General features: G+C 41.0%; 1 protein-coding gene across 3 annotated transcripts in view; it reads right to left on the reverse strand.

Moving 5' to 3' along the window:
- Window positions 1–25,159, reverse strand: part of LOC136862798 (facilitated trehalose transporter Tret1-2 homolog) — a 742,518-nt gene that overhangs the window by 45,226 nt on the left and 672,133 nt on the right. For all 3 annotated transcript variants that reach the window (XM_067139054.2, XM_067139053.2, XM_068226159.1), the window contains 2 exons: window positions 14,342–14,440; window positions 8,152–8,339 (listed from right to left, as the gene is read on the reverse strand). In XM_067139054.2, the coding sequence (XP_066995155.1) occupies window positions 8,152–8,339; window positions 14,342–14,440 (287 nt within the window). The remainder of the gene's footprint in view (window positions 1–8,151; window positions 8,340–14,341; window positions 14,441–25,159) is intronic.

Below are 25,159 nucleotides of genomic sequence, written 5' to 3' on the forward strand. Positions count from 1 at the left end.
AGTAACAGCTTCGTCAATGTCACTATCAGTTGCTTGATGGGTATTATGCCCGGATAAAGAGGGTTGTGGTGAATCTGTCGTAAGTTGTTCACTGAGAGAAGAACCAGAAAGCATGGGTGATAGTGTAGATGAAGACTCTGTCCTTGACACTTCAATATTCTGCAGACCATTATTTTTCTGACATTTACTTTTTTCAATTTTTACTTGCGATGTATCATCCAAAGCTACCCGATTAACACACTGAGGGCTAAGATCGCATCTGATAAGACGTTCTTTTAATCGTGACGCCAGGGCGTTATGATATTCAGCTTTAAAATATTTACATTGCCTCTGTTTTACCATTAACTTGTCTTAAATCAACTAGATTCCACAACTTTAATCGAGGACGCATTCCATTAACTAAACTATTCGGTTTGATTGCGTAAGATAGCTCAGCCTCAGCGTAACGTAAACTGAGGCGTGTCAGCACTGTCTGGCTTTATATAGACCTGTGACCTTGTTTCTTGATGTTTCTGGGTTAATTCCGTTCATTCCAGTATGATAGCCCCTGATGCTTATGCAGTACATGCTGCTTTACGGTATGGCAGTTTGCGTGACAACCGGGATAAAAAAACATTCCTGACATTCTTAGAGGGTTTTAAACGGTTTAAAACAACATGTTTATCAGCTAAACAGTATTGAACATCTCTGTTTTACATGTCTACAGATTAATATGAAGTCCATCTCGCACTAACACATCGAAGGTTTGCGGCGACGCAAGGACGGGAAAGTGCTAGGATTGCGAAGGTAGCAGTCGTGACGTTAATTAAGGCACAGGCCCAGCATTTTCCTGGTGTGAACATGGAAAACCACGGAAAACCATCTTCAGGGCTGCGGACGGTGGGATTCGAACCCACCATCTCCCCAAAGCAAGCCCACAGCTACGTGACTAATCGCACAGCCAGCTTGCTCGGTTTTAAGATGTGATTGACATTCATTAGAGACTGGTTAATTCCAATGGCCCGGGGGCTGGGTGTTTATGCTGTCCCCAACATCCCTGCAACTCACACACCACACATAACACTGTCCTCCACCACAATAACACGCAGTTACCTACACATGGCAGATGCCGCCCACTCTCATCGGAGGGTCTACCTTACAAGGGCTGCACTCGGCTAGAAACAGCCACACGAAATTATTATTATTAGAGAGACAAGCACTACTGTAAACATCTGGATTCGTTGTATGCTGTAGGCTTAGATTGTTTCCTGGAGTAATTTCAGAGTCCAGAAAACCCGAGCTGTAACCATGCCCTTGAACTGTTGGATTAGAAATAGCTTTTTCTAAGTTTAATTATGACTTTCGGCCTGGTGCTGGCCATACAGCCAGCACAGATACATTTTGTAAAATACAGTAAAATGCACTGAAAATGAACATAGCAGATACAAATCACGTAAAGTGTACACTATGTGTTCTTGTTGTTGATGAGGTAATGTAGAGAAATGGTCATAGAGAGTGTTATAAAACAGAGGCCAGTATTCTTCAAAAATGCCTGTATAGCGGAGTATACTGCGGCGCGTTCTGTAGCTAGCACAGTTTGTATTTTGGTTGGTAGTGGTTTCTGTAATTCTACTATTGTCTTTAGAAGTGTTTGTTGCTGAGAAGTAAATCGGTTGCACTGAAAAAAATATGTTCTGGATTTTCCAACTACACTCCGTCACATGTAAAATGTGGGTGTCGGCAACATGAATACGAAATACATAACTGCGGGAGCTACCGTGATTGAATCCTATTCTGATTATGGATGTGATGTATCGTCTGTTCGAATTCCGTTTAGAGAATTAGGGCTTCGACGGTGGATGATACTGTACCTGAGAATAATAATGTCCACGATGTTATTTGGACATATTCCAGCCTTCATTCCTCATGTCATATACTCGTCGTTTAGCGCTATAAATGAGGTCCAGTGGATGCAAGGTACGTCTCAGAGGTTGGCCTGATTGTGCTGCTTGTTTGGCGAGATTCCGCTGTGGGGTGGTATCCATAGAGGAATGACGCGATAGCTGTGTCGGTTCTGTTGAGTGATTTTCTTTAGTATGTTGATAATATGAACACTGGATTTTTGACATAAAATTTGTGTTGATAGAGTAGTTAGTAGACTCAGTTAATCAGAGAGGATAGTGAATTCTGATGGTGGGAAGGATTCAACATATGTAAGGGCTTCGAAGATAGCCATTGTTTCCGCTGAGAATATAGAAGTATCAGGCGGAAGTGAGAACTGATGAGTTTATTGAGTGCTGGGGAAGTAGAAAGGACATCTCACGGCGGCTACGGACGGAGTCTTAGATCCGTCAGTATAAATTTGACGTGCTAGAGGCCCATTTATTAATATGTATTCTTGGAACATTTGTGGGGCTGTGTGTCTGTTACCAAAAGTATATTCCAGCCGGTGTACAGTAAGGTCGTCCACACATAAGTAAAAGGAAAAGTCATGCATTGTTGGTTGATTAGTTGGCTGCTGCGGTTGGAAAAGTCGGAAAATTACTTAAAGCTATTGATCAGTGGAAGAATGTTTAAGTGTAGTCGTCCTCGATGTTCAGCTAACTGCAAAAGTTGACGAAGATCATGGACTAGAGGAGAGCTGGAAGAGCTAAATCGTTTCAGCAGAAATCTGTCTGATAAGTTTTGACGACGAATGTGCAGAACAAATTCAGCCGCCTCTAGAAGGAGAGCATTTGCATTGAATTCATCGCTCCAATGCATATCCAAAAGAACCGGTAATGAATGCAATCTAATTACCGTAGAGACCTGTTAGTTTCACTTATATCTTATTAGAGATTGGTAGAGCATTAATAAAACACAAAGGTGAGCGCTCCAGAAACTTCGTATTAAATTTTGTAGTATATTTACGGATTTCTGTATTGTTAAAATAGTACGTTGACTGATATGGGTTCCCCATGTTAAACGTGTGTCATATACAATGCCCAGAATGTGACAGAGCGTTTGATTAAAGAGCTGCGTGGTCCTAAGATGACGTTGTAAATAAGTGGATACAGTCGTTTGCGAGTGAATATCACTATCGACGTTTTACTTGCAGATATTTCGTGTCCATTTCGCTGGGGCCAATATTCTAAGTCCAGTACTACCTGATGTAACATACGCTTTGTGGTATCAAAAGAGTGCGCCATTGTAAATAAGCAGATATCATCAGCATATTGGATAATCGATGTCATTGTCGGGATAACTGTTTCCTAGTCTCGTGTATATAATGCATACAATATCGGATTGAGGACTGCACCTTGAGAAAGACCTTGTATGGATCTTCGTGGTCCAAGTAAAGTGGGATGATGTCGAAAGTACAGCCATCTCGTATGTAGAGGCTCGCAACGAAATTAGCAGCCAGATCCAGGGTAAGAATATCGTGATTGTCATACATCCCATGATTCTTGCGAAATCCATGTTGTGTACATTCTAGTCGGTGCCTTATCATTCGCTCAAACGTCTTGCCTATACAGGAGGAAAGTACGATCGCTCGATAGGAGAGGGGGTTACCCGCTTCTTTTCCTGCTTTTAAGATAGGTAGTTAAATTTGAGAAGTCCAAGAAGGTGGTACAACGCGTTGTGTCCAGAGTTCATTAAAAATATCTAGAAGTATTTTTAAAGGAGCTACTGTAAGGGCATATACTTTATCTGGACACGTTATCAGGATGCCTTATCTGATCGATACCTGGTGATGTATTCGTAGAGCTTTTAATCGAAAGCTGCAGTTCTGGAAAAGTAAATGGTATGGTAAGAAAATTGTCCGATCGGTCGAAGTTGAAACATTGACTGAGGAACGGTAGACGGCAGAACGATTTTATGTGCGAACTCTTCTAGCCAGGTATTATCAGAAGTATCCACCCTCTTCGTCCGGAATTTTTATTGTGCAAACATTTTATTCTACGCCACACTTCAGAAATGTTCATATCCTTCTTGAACGTGGAGCAAAATTGTTGCCAGCTATTCCTTTTCTGTTTCTTCAGAAATCTTTTAACATAAGCTCATGTTCTTTTATAATCCAAATACAATTCTGGAGTTGGATGTGCACGAAGGTTTCGGAGTGCGGATCGATGTAATGCAACAGCATGCGAGCACACGGGATTCCACCAGACTGCTGGCTACGGCCAGTTACTTCACGAGGTTTGGTGTAGGGAACTGAACAAGTAACATAGCGGTTCATGGCGTCCTTAAAGCAGTGACAACGATCTGGGGCAGTTGCACTGAGGGGAATTATTTGGACCTCTTCTTGCATCATTTTAGTAAGAAGAATCCAATTAGCTTTGTTAATATTCCATTTATGTGCGGAAACATAATGACTAAGCTAGTAGTGAATTGTAGACTGATTAAGATTGGAAAATGGCTGGAGTTCATGGGATCCTTAAGTGCAGTCTAATTTGATATCAGAGCTACTGACGGGGAGCATACACTGATATCGACCGCAAAAGGTTGTTCGTACAGCTAAGGTCCCAGAGTAGGAGAGTTGTCATTCAAGATAATCAGATTGTGTGCTTCTACGACTTGCAGCAAATCAACTCCGTAATTGTCTGAATACAAACGTTCCATCACAGGGCTGTGAGCGTTAAAATCTCCGCTTATTAAGTAGGGCGGAGTTAACTTTTTCAGAATGCTGTTCCATACGTCCGGCAGGACACGTGTACGTGGTTCACAGTATATCGAGAAACACGTGAATTTGAAATTTGGATGACGTATACAAGCAGCTATCACTTGCATCGTTGGTGGGAGATTGCAGGACAAAGGCATGAATTGATAATCCAGGGAGGAGTAAATAAGTATGACTACCATCAGGACGATCAGTTCGAAGTAAACTGTAGTTGCAGAAGAGTATCTGTTTCGCTAGCGGGAACCATGTCTCAGAAATTATTCCTATAGAAACTTTTCGTTCGTGGAATGCATACTCGAGACTTTACTTGTTGGCAATAGCTGATCTAGCATTCCACTGTAGAATATTAACATTTTATCACCAAAAGAAAGGAGCCTCGTGGCTCAGGCGGCAGCGTGCCGGCCTCTCACCGCTGGGTTCCGTGGTTCAAATCCCGGTCACTCCATGTGAGATTTGTGCTGGACAAAGCGGAGGCGGGACAGGTTTTTCTCCGGGTACTCCGGTTTTCCCTGTCATATTTCATTCCAGCAACACTCTCCAATATAAATTCATTTCATCTGTCATTCAATAATCATTGCTTCAGAGGAGTGCGACAGGCTTCGGCAGCCGGCACAATTCCTATCCTCGCCGCTAGATGGGGCTTCATTCATTTTATTCTTGACCCGGTCAAATGACTGGAAACAGGCTGTGGATTTTCATTTTCACCACCAAAAGAAAAGAAAATACAAAGCTTCAATTGGTTAACGTTAAATTTAGCAACAACCCTTAGTCGATGAAGAGTGTGAACATATGGACGAGTATAACAAATGTTCTTAACATTGTCCATTGCACAGGTACTGGTTGTGAACTTACGACATTCGTGAATATGTGACGAAGTGGATCAAGTTGCAGAGAGCCTGGAGGAGAAGCTCGGACTCGACAGTTCATATTCAAAACAAGTTGGATGATTTTCTCAATTAGTTGTTCATCTTGTGATGTAGATGGTCTTATTCTATTATGTGTCTGAGGGGGGGGAAGGGGTCGAGGTACGGATTATGCAATATTGGGCTTTCATGAAGGTGCTGTGGAATGCATGCTCGTTGATGTGGTGGTGGGAAGTATGGGCCTGGCGAAGGGCATGGATATAGGTCTGGTGGGAATACTTGCCAGTTTATTATTATACGAGATTCTTGGAGATGGGATCTCTGATATCTGCTGACTGTCCTGACATAATCTCACATCTTGCACAATAATAGGCGCAGTTACGGCAGTAAAGGGCTGTTGGTGCATTGCTGATAGCGCTGGGAACTGTGTTGGATCTGTACAAGAAGGTACTGTGGCGACTACTTGAGAGTAAGCTCGATCCTTTAACGGCTAGAGTTCACTGCGGCGTATTTAACTGCTGTCTGTTGCTTGTATACTGGACAGTTCCCATCTGTGGCGTAGTGTGGGATGTGATTGCATGTGGTCCTGTACATCTGCTGCATCGAACCGTAGAAGAATGACATTGCTGAGATCGATGTCCGAAACGTAAATACACATGATAACAGGCTGCACATATGGCTGTATGGCACACTGGCTGTCGAGTATCACCACATGAGGCGGTAAATGAAATCAAGCACACTGAAATTAGTATTCTACTACTGTTGGTGGGACTTAACTTAGTAAAGCGTTTCACGGAGACCACTGGAAAATCACTCCTAAGTTCTGTGCGTATTTCTTCTTCAGTTAGTGTCATATCAACGTTAGAAATGATACCTTGCCTGTGAATCAGGACATTAGGGATGTAAACTTCGAGATTCTTGTCCTTAAAACAGCTGACGTCACCAACAAATTAGCAGCTGCAGCTGTCTTAGTTTCAATTTATAGTCTGTTGCAACATACTGATGTAATATTTACAATGCCATATTTATAAGCTGGATTGTTGACATAAAAAAATTACCTATTGCCATAGGATGGATGTTTCCTACTATTTTATCTATGCTCTCCACAAATACATAATTAGTGCCTACATCCGTACGACTATATCTGTTATATTTACTGCATTGCTGGCCTGCAGGAGTATTGGGAGGAGAGGGAGGCGTTCGGTGTGTTTTCCTGCTACTGTCATTACCCTCAAGTGTCGACTTGTTATTTTGTACATTAGTGGAGTCTGATAGTGTGCTGTATGGTACATCGGAAAAACCGGACATATTATGTTCTTCTAACTGAGTACCACTGTTGGCCACATGCAGCCATTTCTTCTACATCCGCGTTATGAGAAAGGTCTATTAATGGAGACTGGTTTTTAAAAGACTAGATGTTACCTGAATAGTGTAATGGCTGTTGATGAGCATTCTTGAATTATAATTGTTGTTCTTGTTGTTGTTGTAAAGTTGCTCCTTGCATCTCTGTTGAGTGGATGTTGACTGGTTGTTGTGACTACAGAAATTGTTGTGAATTTTTAGCACTTTTGGCAAAGTCTGAAGTCATCGGCGGGGTGTTGTCGTAGCATGTTTGTAAGGCAACATGAATTACCTGACCCGTGTCGGGTGGGTCATTCATGATGCACACACAAACGAAATGTCCCAAGTTAACACTGCACTAGTACACTGGAGCTCAACGGCGCGCTCGAGGTGGACTCGACCTCGCCTCACAGTGAACTAAATTAGAAATTGTGATTAGCTGCTGCTGATGCTGTTGAATTTGTTGTTGTTGAAGATGCTGGAGTGTTCGATGGTTAAATACATTGCCCGTTGACAGAGCACTATCTTTTTGGTATGTTTCTGAGTAACATGTTTGTAACACTGCACTAATGGCTTGGGCCACGTGCGATGGGTCAGCCATTTTAAAACAATAAGTATGTTCCTAAACACACTACTTGTTGATTCTTAATTAGAAAACACACTAATTTAAAACAAAAATTCAACACTCCTTGCGCACGAACGATTGGACCTCAAAGGCTTACAGAACTCTACTTGAGTACATCACTGCGAGTAAATTGTACTGCACAAATTTGGAAAATATAAACAATAGTTTCGTATCGTCCCTCTTCCACTGTTCATGTATAGCAGGGCGAGGGACTATCTTTCAAAAGAAAGTCCTTTGTGTGAAAGTTGTGTCTGCCAGGGTCACATTTACAGGACGCGTAAAAATCGAAATATTGTCTTTGTCCCTGAAAGTCGAGTTGGGAATGCGGTACCTTGTCACCTATACTTTGGCTCAGGAGAGCTAGAGTCTGACATTTGAGTCCCTAAGTAACAGTGCGTCCCTGACTTTATTGAATGGAAAATTGTGCAACTAGTCACTGATTAACTAACAAAAATAAACTAACAACAAGAATAATATTCAGAAAATAAAACACGTAAAGCAACAGTACCAATTCGCTTGATATCACAAAAGCGATTGAGCCTTGTGGCGATAGCATCCCTAGAACGAGGCATCGCTGCGATCATTTCGTGGCAACAGACCATTTTCGAAGAACGTTAGTCAACGCTAACTCTCGTGGGCCCTAGTATATGTATTACTAGTCATTAACACTGACTGTCACTTACCCGCTTCCCAGCGAGCCACAAGAGAGATTTCTCCGCCTTTTCAACCTCCCCTCGGGCAACCAACCATACAGGGCTCTCAGGGATACACAGGAAGACTAGTGTCACTGGCAGCAAGATGTAGATTAAGTTGAGCCAGGCCGCCATTCGCCAACTGACATAGGCCCCTTGCGCGTAGATCAGTACCATACCTGGAGCAGAAACACTTTATTTGAGGAGCTGAACACAACATGGGATGAACATTTATTTTAAGGTGTATAAATTACTAACTGTTGTACGTGTGTGATTACTTGTTGTTATCCCTGAGAGTGTGAGGCCTACCATGACGTACTCTCTTCCTAACTCGCTCTGGCCCTTGCACGTTCTTCCTATTGCTGCTGTTGGTTTGATCTCTTCCTTCTCGTGCATGAACGATACATCAGAATAGTGTTCAGAAAGTTCAGACAGATGTACGAAGCCTTTCAACCACTAACGGGATGATTTCCATAGAGTTAGTTACCGGTTTTTGAACGTACACGAATGCATGATTTTGTACAAGTTAGTCACATACAATGGCTCAAAAAAGTATTGGTCTATCGAGATATGCGAGGACGAGTAATCGAAGGGAATGATGATAAAAATTATCATAAACTGAAATTCTTGATTATTTATCATCTTGTGTAACATGTACATTGTGAGAAAAGCATCATTCTTCCACGTCCATACAACTAAAAAGCCATAACTTAAAACAATCATTTTCACTGGCCACCAAAAGAGTATTGGTCTGAATTAACATAACGCAGCTTTTGATCCTTGGAGAAAGTTTCAGTACTTGGTAGGTCCTCTTTTCCTCTTTATTATCTCAGCTAACTTATTTGGCATCGATCGTACCACGGTTTTCGTAGTTTCCTTTGGTATGTTATTCCATTCGGTGAGTAAGGCTTCTTTCAGATCAGCTTTGTTTGACATTGCATGCTTTCTCACGTTTTGCTCCAAATAGTGCCACAAATTCTCGATGGGGTTGGTGTCGGGAGATTGTGGTGGAGTTTCCATCCAACGCGGTATTTTACATAACAGCCATGGCTTTGTGTTCAGGACTGTTATCTTGCGTAAATGTATACTTTGTTGAGAGTCCCATTTTTTGTTCATCTGATGAAAGATACGCCATACTTCACAGTAGCTGTGAGGTTCTTCTTCTCTTCAAGTTCAGAATTCGTCTTCCTCCACACAGTTACTCGTCTGTCTTACCTGAAGAGGGTAAATTTCCTCTCATCGGTAAGACCGACTGCCTTCCAGTCCCCATAGCTATCACTTATGTTGTCGTTAGCGTACGAAAGACTCTTTTTCCTGTTAGCCTCACTGATGTACGCTTTCTACGGGCTGCTCTGCCCACACATCCTTTCTCATAGCACATTTCGGATGGTTTCAGATGACACTTGCACTCTTGCATCTTGTTGTAACGCAACTGCTATCTTCGGCGCACTTAGCTGAGGATTTTGGGTCAATTTACACACAATTTGCTGTTCGTCTTGTACTGATAACTTTGAAGCGCGGCAACTTCATGGCCTATTTTCTATTGTCTTTGTTCTGTACACAATATTTTCAACAGTTGTAACAGCTCTTCCAATAATTTCACTTATGTCCTTGAAAGATTCATCTTTTTGAAATAGTCGCACTACAATTAGTATTTTTTCCCATTGCTGGCTGAACACTGAAACAGTGCTGAATATTACCTTCGAACGTGTCAGCACAGACACAGTGAGCCCGACTTGCGGCAGACAGCACGATGATATCGTTTGCTAGACCAATACTTGTTTGGAATGTAATAACGCAAGCCATTGTATTATTGGTCCGTTTGCAAACAGCCTGAATCTTCTTGGCTCCGTATTCAACCTACTGATGTACTTGACTGTCCTACATATCTACATACGTGTAATTCCATTATATGCACCATTATTTGTACTACACTGTTCCGTTCATACAACGGCTATGGGGAGACCAATACCTTTTTGAGCCACTGTAGTTCAAACTCGGTAGGTATTCTGTTCACTGCTTTCTCATTCTAGATACACATGGTTTATTAGTGCATGTTTCGGTCATTTCTTAGGCAAATCCACGCATAATGAATGTTTTACGTTTATTTCACATGAAAAGAGCATATGATGTAGTGAGTTTTAGTTTAAGTATATGTTTTACTGTTAAGTTCTGCCCGTCACCGCCTTCTGCCACACTTCATGACTTTCCTCATTCTCAATCTTTTGTTTTCTTGGGACGAATTCTTCTGTTTGGAAACAGGAATATATTTCTGTCAATGTTTTTTGGTTTTCGTTTTTCTTGCAGTTTGCATTACGTCGCACCGACACAGACAGGTTTCATGGCGACGATGGGATAGGAAAGGGCTAGGAGTGGGAAGGAAGCGGCCGTGAAGTAAAACCAGGCCACATCATCATATGCGACACATTTCGTACACGCGAGCCTACCAGTGTGGACAAAACGGTGGAAGAACTTCAGTTGTTTCTAGAGCTAGAGGTATGAGCAATACGTAGCCCATGTGAAATTGCAGTCTGCGCTAAATTTGAAAACATACCCACTTTTACTCTCCTATTCACCAGTGCTTAAGAAACTGTCAATACTAAACCTGCAAACAAGACGGGAACTTCATGGCCAGTGCCGTACGTCTTCACCGCAGTACCTAGTATCCAGGTTTACCAAGCTCTCAGAGGCTCACAACCCAACACCCCCTCCCACAGCAGAAACATCCCGCACATTACCACACACATCACCAAACGGTGCTCCATCCCCTTCACAGTAGGTGGTGCGTGGGTCTGGAACTCCATACCAGACGAATTACGAAGCCTGGCGTCGGGCTCGTAATTCATAAACTAGTATAATAAGAAATATTGACTTTCCACTCAATTGTGTCTATCATTATTGTTAAATTGTGATTACGACTACCATTTATTAATAGTAATAATACCACCTCTGTGGTGTAGTGGTTAGTGTGATTAGCTGCTACCCCCGGAGACCCGGGTTTGATTACCGGCTCTGCCACGAAATTTGAAAAGTGGTACAAGGGTTGGAATGGGGTACACTCAGCCTCGGGAGGTCAACTGAGTAAAGAGGGGGGGGTGGGTCGACTTCCACCTCAGCCATCCACGAAGTGGTTTTCTGTGGTTTCCCACTTTTCCGCCAGGCAAATGGCAAGATGGCACCTAACTTAAGGCCACGGTCACTTCCTTTCCTCTTCCTTGTCTATCCCTTCCAAACTTCCCATCCCCTCCACAAGGCCCTTGTTCAGCATAGCACGTGAGGCCGCCTGGGCGACGTATTCTTCCTTCTCCCCATTTTCATCCCCCCGACCCAAAGTGTCACGCTCCAGGACTTTGCCCTTGAGGCGGTAAAGATGGGATCCCTCGCTGAGTCCAAGGCAAAAACCAACTCTTGAGGGTAAACTGATTAAGAAAGAAAGAAAGAAATAATAATAATAATAATAATAATAATAATAATAATAATAATAATAATAATAATAATAATGACAATATTTGTTCTTACGCCTCAATGACCAATTTTTATGGTTTTCGGAGACACCGATGTGCCGGAATTTAGTCCTGCCGGAGTTCTTTTACTTGCCGGTATATCTAATGACACGAGGCTGACGTATTTGAGCACCTTCAAATACCACCGGGCGGAGTCAGGATCCAACCCGCTAAGCCAGCGCCTCAACCGTCTGAGCCACTCAGCCCTGCTTTATTACTGTATTATCATCATATTCGTAATAAAGTTACTTTTATATCATATGTCAAATCCTAAGATTATTTCCTAGTTACTTTAACTATCATTTTCGTGTAGTTCTTATCCTTGATTTAGTGTGAGAGAGGGCTTTATAGCCTTAACTACGTAAATCAAAAACAAAATAAATAAATAAATAAATAAATAAATAAATAAATAAATAAATATGGCTGCTTACGACCAACCATGTGAGTGACAGAAATATGTAGTGTTCCATTAAAAAAAGAAACTACTTGGCTTCGCTATTTCAGTTCTTAGCCCAGAACATAGATTGCACGTCTTTCATGTGCCACTTAACGTTATCTACCAAGGATTTCTACGTATTTCCACAGCTTCCCGTATAATCCTGGACCTGTAGTGTCTAGTGTGGGTAAGAGCTTGGCACCGCCACTAAAATTGCTCACAGTCTGAGTAAAACCAAGGACATATTGTCCCCACCTTTACATCCTGGGGTAAACGAAATTCCCTGTACTTGCGTAAGGTATACATCAGCCAAACATGCCGGTCCATTGGTACCCGTGTCAAGGAACATGAACGTAATATTCGTCTCAACCAACCAGACAAATCGTCGGGTCATGATGTCATGTTCCAAGAAAAGATATGATAATGATGATGCTTGTTTTTAAAGGAGCCTAACATCTAGGTTATCGGCCCCTAACGGAACGAAATGAGACGAGATGAAATGACAAATTAATAGCCCTAAAACATCCAATGGCCACAATTCAAAACGCGAGGACGAAGAATGAATGGATGGATGGATATGAATTTAAAAAGATCAGTGCCTCACATGCTTAGAAGCTGGCGTAGAACAATAGTATTAGTGACCAAGGGACTGCTTCTATAGCACAATACCGAATTGATGATACTTGTAGTCGAAAGAGGTCCAAATCCCAAGTCAGAGACCCCTCACGATGGTACTTATCGCTAGGAAAGTAGAACCATAGTACTTGTCATGTTGCGGTACTAATCAAGAGTAGCGTAGACTCGCGGTATTCCACATATTATGGTACTACTCACAGGTAATGAAATTCACACGTGTATTACAGACCTTCGCTGTTTCCCACATTGCAGCGCCATTTACAGACAACGCAAGTCTATGGTGTTCATCACATAAAAGTACTAACCACAGGGACTCGTACTATTCCATGGCGTTCCTCATATAGTGGGTACTAATCATAGGCAAGCAAGAACCATGGGTTCCCTCATCCCATGGTGTCGCTCATATAGTGCTACTAATCACAGGTACTGTAAAAGCCGTCGAGCCCTCGGTTGCTACTAATCACAAACCTATTTGGTACCCAACATAGTGATACTACGCGCAAGTAAAAGCGACCCATAGTGATCCCCGCGTGGTGGTACTAATCACAAGTAGTTTCATGGTTCTAATTTGACCATCCCTTGGTCGCCCCTTTTTAGTCGCCTCTTACGACAGGCAGGGTATACCGTGGGCGAATTCTTCGTCTGCGTCCCCCACCCACAGGGGGTAATATAAAAGATATTCCCAAAACATATTGATATATCATTTAAATGGTCCATGAGAAATGATGCTTTCAAAATGTTCCAATAGATTTTTTCCTTAAGTTACATATCATTTGTATTCAGAGGTGTGTTGTGTTTAAAAGAATTATTTGAACCATAATTTAGGACATAATGACCCCTACTACCTGAAAAAATCCTGTGACCAATATTTTCACACATAGGCTTTGTAAAATAACTATGATACATATAATACAAAAGAGTGCCTCCGTGGCTCAGGCGGCAGCGCGCCGGCCTCTCACCGTTGGATACCGCATTTCATATCCCGGTCACTCCATGTGAGATCTATGCTGAAGAAAGCGGAGGCGGAACAGGTTTTTCTCCGGGTACTCCGGTTTTCCCTGTCATATTTCATTCCAGCAACACTCTCCAATACCATTTCATTTAATCTGTCATCCTTATGCTGGATAGGTCATGACCATTGCCCCAGAGGATTGCGACAGGTCTCGGCAGCCGGCACAATGTCTATCCTCGCCGTAAGTTGGGGGCTTCTTCCATCCCATCCCTGACCTGGTCATTGACTGGAAAACAGGTTGTAGGTTTTCATTTCACATATAACACAAAAGTTTAATAAAGTCAAATGGAATATTACAGGAAATGATTAAATTTAGTTCTGTAATGTTAAACGAAATATGAAAGAAAAAGATGAAATACAATACTGTATGTAAAATTGGAAATTTGGGAAAAAATAACACAAAGTTGAACTTTTCTCTGCTGTTACCAGGACCATTTATTTTCACCGAAGTATTTATTTTTATCTCTCGACTGTCCCCTTGGAATAAAACCCATTAAGTTACGATACTTATATGATACTTATTCGGATGCTTGAAGTTGGGACACTTGAGCACCACCTTCTAGTCAATGCATGTATGACTCGAGCAGTACTTACCGAGAGAGGCGAGGGTGGGACAAAACGAGATGAGCGATCCCCGCAGTTCTGGTTGAGCCACCTCGGTGATGTACACGATAGCTGGGCTGGTTCCAAACCCTAGGGGAGCAGAAGGAAGAAGTTAAAATGTTCCTAGGTCCTAGTTATATACAAGATTTTCAGAATATGGCTTTAATCTTATCATGGAGTACATCAAGACATTGCGTAATCATTACAATATTGGACGAGTTTAGTGGACTTCTGTCCAGGAAATAAAGTTGCAGATACGATTAAATACATTCCGCACTGATGTTCAAATTTAGATAAATTCCAAATAATGATTGGTCACACAGAACACAGTACACTTCGTACTACAGTATCTCGAATTTTATGTTCAAATTTTCCACAGTACTTCGGAGAGTGGAACTTCACGAACCTCACTCAACTTCCACCAACAAAGAAACATATTATCAGAAATGATTTTGTATTACTGTACATGGCTACGCTGCGTCATGCGGGTAAGTCAGTACATCTGTTGACTGAATGACAGCACCCGCTGTTTCAAAAGAGGGCCTTGAACCAATTATAATACATTCTTATTGGCCTATTCCCAAATATTTGCGGTCACCGATCATGTGGATTTCCACTGCCGGATGCCAACGCTATATGCAGGGATGTATTCACTACGGCGCGGCGTTACAACAAATTAATCAAAAAGGACAAAAATAAGAATTAGAAGAAGAAACATAATACACTGTACGTTGCCCAAAATGTTTGACTACCGCTTTCGAAATTCCGGCCTCGTCTGACTGCTCATCTCAATATTGGGCTTTTGTAACGTAAATAACTATTAGTACTGATAGTCCTAGTAGCAATACGCACGGTTCCCACTTGTTTTGCTCTTAGCCGAGATTTAAGAGCGGTTACGAAACGTAGCACTAACACACGTTGCTTTGAACCCGCTATCGTTCCCTGCTGAAAGTATCGTTACGATTCTCGTCGACAATAGGGAACATGCATGATCCGGGGTTTTAATTATAAATATGCTAATCTGATTCAAAATTGCATGCAGAATTCAAAAATGTGATCAGAATGTACAAATAATAACTCCAAACATGATAAAAATCTACGAAAATGTCACGTCATGCAAGTACGCGATCTCATTGGCCTGACGTCATCGTCCAGGTTGACTGAATTAGCAGACGAAATAACACAGTGTGCTGTGAGAAGCAGGATACACTTCGCGTATTTCTACTTTACGTTAGTGTCTAGTATGGTTCAATTCGAGGTCTATACATTGGATAATAATCTGAGTGGTATATTTTAGACTTAAAATGAATCCTGCGCAGACAGTGAGGCAGAAAACTTATAAATGGTGTAGAGTTAGTAATAAACAGTGCACTAAATAATGCTGATTATTAAAGTATTCTCCAAACCTAACCTATGTTTTGGGTGATCCATGTCAAGATAATAAATCAAAGGGGTTATGAACCATTTTGACAGCTCTAATTCTACCAATATATCTTGGCATGGGACAGTTATGTATGTCTTTATTGAAGAGCTTAATTGGTAAAGAAATTTAGGCTATATCTAAATACTCTATAAAGTAACAAAGAATAGGCGTGTACATCATGAAAGGAAACAACGTGAATTTAACAAATGTATAACTCTACACAAAACCAATGCTTGTCTGTTGGGGTCTTGTAAGTTAACAATGCTCAATTATAATAATTATCATAATATTAATGAAATAAATAACATAATTGCACACAGGTGAAAATAGTGATGTAGGTGTTTAAAATATTATCCAACTTAGCTTAGTTTTAGGTTATACAAGCCAAGTCAATAAACCGAAGGGTAAAAATACCGCGCGAGTTGGCCGTGCGGTTAGGAGCGCGCAGCTGTGAGCTCGCATCCGGGAGATAGTGGGTTTTGAACCCCACTGCCGGCAGCCCTGAAGATGGTTTTCCGTGGTTTCCCATTTTCACACCAGGCAAATGCTGAGGCTGTACCTAAGGCCACGGCCGCTTTGTTCCCATTCCTAGGCCTTTCCTGTCCCATCGTCGCCATAAGACCTATATGTGACGGTGTGACGTAAAGCAAACAGCAAAAAAAAAAAAAAAAGTCACAGCACCCAAAGACATTCCTGTATTGAGCGACTAAAATGTCACTAGGACACTTTTCTTTCCTGATATGCTCAGCTTGTTAAAAGCCAAATGTAATTAATGTTACTGGCTTCACGCCCCGCTAACTACTTCTACGATTTTCGGAGACGCCGATGTGCAGGAATTTAGTCCTGCAGGAGTTTGTTTTCAACTTTCATGGCAGAGCCGGGAATCGAAACCGGGCCTCCGGAAGTGGCACACATTAACCGCTACACCACAGAAGCGGACTAGTACTATAATGCTACCTATATGTTTATGTTAGTGCTGAAATCCGATTTCTTACTTTACTAATGCTGAAAGCCCGAAAATGTAATGTTATTCTTTAATAGGGGAATCAGTCTAGAAGGAAATGTTGAAAGTGATATGATATCTATCCAGGTTCGTTGTTATCCTAATACTATGGGTTACAGTACATTGCACGTATATAAAAGACGCCACTTACAAACTTGCTTGTTATCCGCGAATTTCTGTGGCCACAAAAGTCACTATTTTTCAAGAATGATGACATTTACACATGATAGATTGTCTGATTGTGCTGTTTTGAACCTTTCTTCTGTCATTTTGAAGTTATTCGCGATCATGAGTAATAAACAATCGGCTTTTAGCAACGGCTGATGCACAACGGCTGGTAGAGCTCCAGCGGTACTGGATCGTGACGTCACAGTGCGCCGCTTACGTCAGAGGCCGTTTCACTCGCCTTGCGGAAAGGCACTATTAAATATTTTTTTAATGGTAGAAAACAAGGCAACATACCACAATGTAATACGTTTACGTACTATTTCATTGGTGTACTTTTCAAAAAAAATATTTTTGAAAATGATGCATGTTCCCAATTCCACGAGCCTCCCTTGCCACTCGCCGACTTCTTGCTACTTCTGATATTTTCAACACTTATAACGTGATTTTCTTTTGAACTAAACCTCTCCACATATTATGCATATGCATTTTCATATTCTTAACTCCTTTGGAACAAAAACAGCATCAGGGTTCGAAACGAAGGTTTTAACTAAAATACTAGCAGAAGGATTTAGGTTATAAGCAGTCTTGTAAATGTAAATCATAACAGCCACGGGACCTGCAGTTTTGTGTGTAATCGGAATCAGAGGGACATGCATATTTTTTCAAGAATCCCGCATAAATTGTCCAGTATTCAAATCGTGATCAAGAAGTACAGATGAAAAATGACTGAACTGACAAAGTATTTGGATAGATACCTCAAAGTGGACGACGGCAATAATGATACCAGTTCACAAGCCAAGAAACGTGAACTACTACAGCAAGTGACAGATTTTCACTAGGCCTTAAAGGATGAGAGAAATACCAGTTGCGGAATAGACAGTTTTTTATTTATTTTAGGTACAGGGACGGCTAGAAACATATGTTAGCCAGGCTGAGTGGCTCAGGAGTAAAGCGCTGGTCCTCTGAGCTCTAGTTAGCTAGTTAGATTCCGTTTCGCAAGTGACCCTACTCATTCGATCACACACCCACCCCTTTCTCCCACATACATGCATCGAGGAAGTCCTCACCAAGATCAAATTTATTTCATGCAAAGCAAATATCACATGTTGTAAAATAATCATTTTCTAAATTCACTAAACTATAATTTTGAAAAATGTGATATTTGCATTCCATGAAAGAAATTCTATTTTGTAGAGTACTTTTTGTATGTATTCATACCAAAATATGTGAACGAAGATCTCACTTTTAACAAAATTACATTCTGTTATAAATGTAAGCAACTATAAAAATATGAACATATTTTTCTTGTTGCTATCTTTTCAAATTGATGAAAGGCTTATGTCTTATGAGTTCATTATTTATTATTGTTATTTATTATTCGCCAATAGCTCCCGGGAATTTGCTCAGAACTTAGTAATTTAAAGTACTTCTTGCCTACCAACACAGTGGTTCCGTGTTGAAGCTCTTATCTCTAAGAAGTTAATATCATCTCATGCTACTGTATCGCTACACAAAATGGTTCGGCATTGCAACGTTCTTCCGGGTGCTTAAAGTTTTATGTCCATCCACGTCGTTTGAGAGTTATTATATGAATCACTCATTGAAGGATATTCTGTGGAAGAATGCGATGCAGTGAGACGGATATCCTGTAAGCAGGTTGGCTAATGCTGATGACTTTGCTGTATCGAGAACGTGCCTCCTAACACGGCATAATTCTTAAATGTTGTTCAGTGATGCCTGATTAGAAATTATGTTAGAAAACAACGTTGGATCAAATTATATATTCCGGGCTGAGTGGCTCAGACGGTTGAGGCGCTGGCCTTCTGACCCCAGCTTGGCTCAGTCTGGTGGTAGGCCTATTTGAAGGTGCTCAAATATGTCAGCCTCGTGTCGGTAGATTTACTGGCACATAAAAGAACTCCTGCGGGAAGTGAAGATATTATTATTATTATTATTATTATTATTATTATTATTATTATTATTATTATTACAAATTCTGTATATCTGTATATACAGTGTGATTCAGCAGCCCCTTCCAATATCGTTTCCTGCAACCCAACTAACATGCACTTGGTTATAGGGGTGCTATTCCCCTGCAGGCGTTCTGTATGGTACTAATGTTCAGTGAGCACATTTTGCACATGACTCTGAACCGTAGCGAAATGTTATATCATCCGTTCGCAAAACATGACGACTTGAAATCGTGTAGCAACGTCCTTTTACCATGTAACTATTGCACCCATAAGTCGAACATGCATGGATAAATTATAAATTAATACTTAAGAAATTTATCTCTTTTGATACGTGAAACTGCACACAACGAATTCCGCGAAGGTGTGTCCCTGTACAGCAACAAAGAGGCCTTCCGGAGAGAAGGTACATCTCCAAGAATTGATTCTAGTCACCTCCAGGAAGACCCAAGAATCATAAACGCCTCCAATAAAATCTAAGAAGCCGACTCGGGACATCCCAGCCAAAATTTTCCCACGTAAAAGCGGATTTCGGAACAAAAGCGGCCACACCTTAAAGAGAGGCGAGGAAAGCATGATTTCAGTAAGAGGCAGAAACACACCCTGCACCCCTTGCGAAGATCGTTGAGTCCTTGTCGTACGACGTCAGAAGAGCCTTAGGCAGTATTCTACCAATTACAACATTGGAAATGGTAACCGGCCTACGCAACTGATAATATCAATTAGTTCGTTTTCGCTAGTGACGAGTGAATTAAGAACGAAATATAGTGCTCTCGTCTTAAAATAATTAAAAATAAATTTTGTGATGATTTTGTGATCGACTATGCCAGGAATAATTAATTATCTGCAACTACGTCGTAGATGTGTGTACAATGGACTCGTCCTTAAGAAGATACCGAATAGCGTTAAGTCGTTCTAAATCCACCAGGAGAAACAACACCAGTGACGCTTATCATTTTATTTGAACGTGAACGAATGGCTTTTATAATCTTTTGGAGCAGTGCACGGCATTATTTTTCGGAATCCTAGACTATAATTAGTTGATTAATTAAGCTCCAGAAACTGGCAAAATCGTATCATTCCGTCATCCCCTCTTCAATAATTAGTTCTGGGGCGTGGTTTTGAGTATCTTACAAAATAAGCCGAGCAAGCCGTGAAAGGAAAAGTGTGGATTTTGAAATGGACAGTGAAATTGTGAACCGTTAGTGAGTATTGAATTGTCAGAGGATTGTTTGTTACCGGGCCACAGTGTTTTTGAGCAGTGCGGGTTAGTTAGTCGAACTTGCAATCTGGTTGCAGTTTAAGCCTTGCAGTCGACAGACAGTATGATACTTTCATTATTTCGACTTACTGTCATTTAGGAGAATGCATAAACTATTATCAGACTTGTTTCTGTGGGAAAGTAACAATTAATTTAATGAACTCTAATGCAGAACTTTGATGAGAAATTAATGGCAGAGATGCGGACGCAATAATCCTACAACTGATAACAATTAAAATAAAATGGGGGCGGTTGAAAGACATCACGTGTAAGCTCATTTAACGCCATAGTTGGTACGAGGGTAGCTGACAGACAAGCATCTCAGATAACGGGAAACGGACGATGGTCAAGGCCGGATTCAGAGAGGCTAGTCGAATAATCCTGTTTACATACAATCGACAGGAAGCGAATGCGAGTATGCGACGACAGGAAGCAGGAGTTTGAACAGCTAATTGGTAATGAGCAAAGTGGGTTAGGAATGTTATTCCAGATACAAACTAGAATCATAATTTAATTGTAAAATTTTTGTAAGTAAATATGTACCATTAGGATAAGCAGCAAGAAACGTGAAAGAAGTTAATGCGTGTGATTTGTATATCAAAAATATATTCAATCCGTGTATGTTACGTGTATCATAACGTGAATACGATGTCTACCATAGAGTAACTTCGCTATGAAAGTGGAGGCCGACAGGATGCAGCAGCATCCGACGGCACAGCAATAAGGCAAAGAAAATGTTCAATTTACTATCTTGGTAATATAATGACGGTGAACAGAGCGTTGTCCGTGTAGGTTAAAATGGTATAGATTAGTTATAAGGTAAATTTTGAATTCACGCACCAAATAATAAGAAGAATATAATGCCATTTATTTGATGATTAGTGTCCACGGGAGAAATTGGAGCAGTCAAGTTTTACGTTCGGGATTTGAATGTTGTAAGCCCGTGTCGTGGATAAGATAAATCTTGTATGTGTGTCGATGTCGACTTTCATATTTTGTGCTTGTAATTTGAGAATTACGACGTCTTTTGGATTAAACATAATTACCATTTGTTCGAAGGAGAGTTACCACAATAACAATAATAATAATAATAATAATAATAATAATAATAATAATAATAATAATAATAATAATAATAATAATAATAATAATAATAAGTGATGAAATAAATGTCAGTGCAAGTTTGTTAAATATACGATATTTAGTTAGTAGAGCGTACTTTGTGATATATTTCAATCACGGTGTTAATCCATGTTGATGATAAATAAATATCCAACTCGCGGTAAAAATGATTAAATAATGAAGTGATAATAATTGCAAATGTAGTAATTGTGAACGTATAATGAATTCAGCTGAGGTAGCGTATAATCATTGAGTAAAAAAGAGTAATACTGTGTCTTTGAGTGATGATGATAATAATAATCCCACATCAGAATTTAAATAGACAGATTCGTCATTATCCGCGAATTCGTATTGTAGAACCGAAGATCTATTGTGTAAGCAATCATGTTTTTGAGGACAAAGGAGTAATGTATTGGTAAAAATTGGAGTCGCTCATAGCTTGCAGTAGAAAATATTAGTTGAGATGAATACGATTATGAGGTCCAAATGAGAGATAGAAACATACGATCGTGAGTATAAACTGATATCCCTGAATATAATAAGGAGATGAAATAAGAAGATAGAGCCTGGAATGGCCACGTCGTGAAGAATAAATGAAATTCGTCTTTAAGTCATAAAAGAAGACACGTGATTATGAGGTAATTAGCTAGACTGAATCGGATTTTTAGCCTACGTTGATGAATAATGAGTTAATAATGAAAAGAGGTGTTGAACACGCCAGTAAATAGCAGGGATGACAAGATACTAGATGGAAGAACATGCTCGCAGATATTATAGTGAAGAGATAATTGGACCAAGGAAGACACGAAGCAAATGACAAAGATAGGAATTAGGTGATGTTGATTAAATGGTTCATTTATGACATGAAACTAATAAAATCACGTAGGGAGTGACTGCCTCAGAGTCTATTAAAATGTAAAAATAAAATTTTGTAACCGTGTGTGAGACTATTTCATAAACTATGACCTAAATTTGTGTTGGATTTGTAGCGGTAACTCGTGCTATTTATAATTTGATCATAAAGTAAAAGATTTAATTACACGACCCCGATGAACATACTCGGGTAAGAAGGTGCGTGAATGTCAAATTGTGTTTGTGATAATTCATTGTAGATATTATAATTCAGGTAAAAGTGAAATGAAATGGCGTATGGCTTTTAGTGCCGGGAGTGTCCGAGGACAAGTTCGATAATTCAGGTTTTTGTGCTTTTTTAGTATTCTGTTGTGTTTGTTTGAACGCTATGTTGACAGCGTCTGTGATCATCGTCAATAAATTGCAACATTTCTCTTTATCCTAATAAAAGACATCGCAAGCATTACAATTATTTAAGTCACAACCATAACTGTAACTAAAATGAATCAGGCCATGTCAATGAACCGACCTTAATAAGTAAATCACCGGGCGAGTTGGCCGTGCGTGTAGAGGCGCGCGGCTGTGAGCTTGCATCCGGGAGATAGTAGGTTCGAATCCCACTATCGGCAGCCCTGAAGATGGTTTTCCGTGGTTTCCCATTTTCACACCAGGCAAATGCTGGGGCTGTACCTTAATTAAGGCCACGGCCGCTTCCTTCCAACTCCTAGGCCTTCCCTATCCCATCGTCGCCATAAGACCTATCTGTGTCGGTGCGACGTAAAGCCCCTAGCAAAAAAAAAAAAAAATAAGTAAATCAATGTAATTGAATGCCGCAAAATATAGGTTAAGAGTGCCAGAACCTATCGATACTATACATGACGCAACATGAGGTATATTAGGAGTGGTAATGTGATCAGCGGCATCATTTCTGTATGTGTAGAAAGGCGAGTTCACTTGACCAATGGCAAAACAAAGTATTTAAATTGTAATAATGGTCCGATAACTATCACAGTAAATAAGTTGGTATTTTATGGCTGATACATTATTGTATTATTTCTTTTCTTCTTCTTCTTTATCTGTTTACCTTTCAGGGTCGGTTTTTCCCTCGGGCAGCCTCTACCACCCCAAGGGCAGTGTCCTGGAGCATCAGACTCTGGGTCGGGGATACAACTGGGGAGGATGACCAGTACCTCGCGCAGGCGTCCTCACCTGCTATGCAGAACAGGGGCCTTGTGGGGGATGGGAAGATTGGAAGGGGTAGACAAGGAAGAGGGAAGGAAGCGGCCGTGGCCTTAAGTTAGGTATCATCCCGGCACTTGCCTGGAGGAGAAGTGAGAAACTACGGAAAACCACTTCCAGGACGGCTGAGGTGGGAATCGAATCCAGCTCCACTCAGTTGACCTCCCGAGGCTGAGTGGACCCCGTTCCAGCCCTCGTACCTCTTTTCAAATTTCGTGGCAGAGCCGGGAATCGAACCCGGATCACACTAACCACTACATCACTGAGGCGGGTGTTATTTTTTATTTATTTTAAAATTCAAAGTCAGCCATGACAGACAAAATCAGCCACTTGAAAATGGCGTGTGCTCGTTATGACAACAAAGTAAATAATGTTCCATTTGACAATTGAGAGTGTGTTCATAGATGTAATGGTTTCTCACGTTTTACAGTGTGTAATGATATCATTATATTTTATCATTGTTGGATTTGGGAATTGAGTGTGTCACTTCCCTTAACTGTTAACTTTATTTTCATCAATTTTTGTGATTATTATTAAATTCATTGACTTTGTAGATGTAATCATTCTTAAATTCTGAGAGGTGACATTTTTGTTTGTTTGTGTGAATTGACCGAGATTTCAAGATTCTTCTTCTTTACCTGTTTACCCTCCAGGGTCGGTTTTTCCGTTGGAGTGGCAGCTAATAACACTAACCACTATACCAGAGAAACGGACGATTTCAAGATGCAATTATTTTGTTGCATTTGCGCTCTTTTGAATTGTAATAATTTTACACCAGTTGACTTATCATCATCATCATCATCATCATCATCATCATCATCTGTTTACCCTCCAGGTTCGGCTTTACCCTCGGACTCAGCGAGGGATCCCACCTCTACCGCCTCAAGGGCAGTGTCCTGGAGCTTCAGACTCTTGGTCGGGGGATACAACTGGGGAGTATGACCAGTACCTCGCCCAGGCGGCCTCACCTGCTATGGTGAACAGGGGCCTTGTAGGGGGATGGGAAGATTGGAAGGGATAGGCAAGGATGAGGGAAGGAAGCGGCCGTGGCCTTAAGTTAGGTACCATCCCGGCATTCGCCTGGAGTGAAGTGGGAAACCACAGAAAACCACTTCGAGTTGACCTCTCGAGGCTGAGTGGACCCCGTTCCAGCCCTCGTACCACTTTTCAAATTTCGTGGCAGAGCCGGGAATCGAACCCGGACCTCCGGGGGTGGCAGCTAATCACGCTAACCACTACACCACAGAGGCGGACTGACTTATCAAATCTTTGCTTATTTTTCACTTTTCTGTCAACCGATTTATTCAGTTAGCTTTAAATCAGTCTGGGCTACGTTATATTTTGTTGTTAGCTTGACCCGCAGTATTGTTAGCATCCTCCGTCGATTACCCTGAGGTAAGATTCTACATGTGCGGTAAGTATTTTTCTTTCGGCAGCCGAGACAAGTATCTACAACAGGATCGCCGCCACACATGTCAGCAAAAGGGTTCACTATATTAATGTGTCGTGCCTCGTAACCGGGTGTGAAGGAGAGGGGAATCAATGCAGAAAACTAGGTAACAGTGCAGTAATTAATGTCTTAAACACGGAACCGGATGGAGTGTGTCCTCTTCCCTCGTCGTGCTAGCAGCAAGTTTCCAGGAGTGTAGTGTATCGGATGTGGTTAGGCGTTCGCCTAGCAATCGACGGAATGTGCCAGCGGCGGCTCGAATCCTGCATCGTTCAAATATTTTTGCATCGGTATGATGTTTGAACACGTAAATACAGACCC

The sequence above is a fragment of the Anabrus simplex genome, chromosome 2 (assembly GCF_040414725.1).
Source record: "Anabrus simplex isolate iqAnaSimp1 chromosome 2, ASM4041472v1, whole genome shotgun sequence".
In the NCBI taxonomy this organism is placed as follows: Eukaryota; Metazoa; Arthropoda; class Insecta; order Orthoptera; family Tettigoniidae; genus Anabrus; species Anabrus simplex.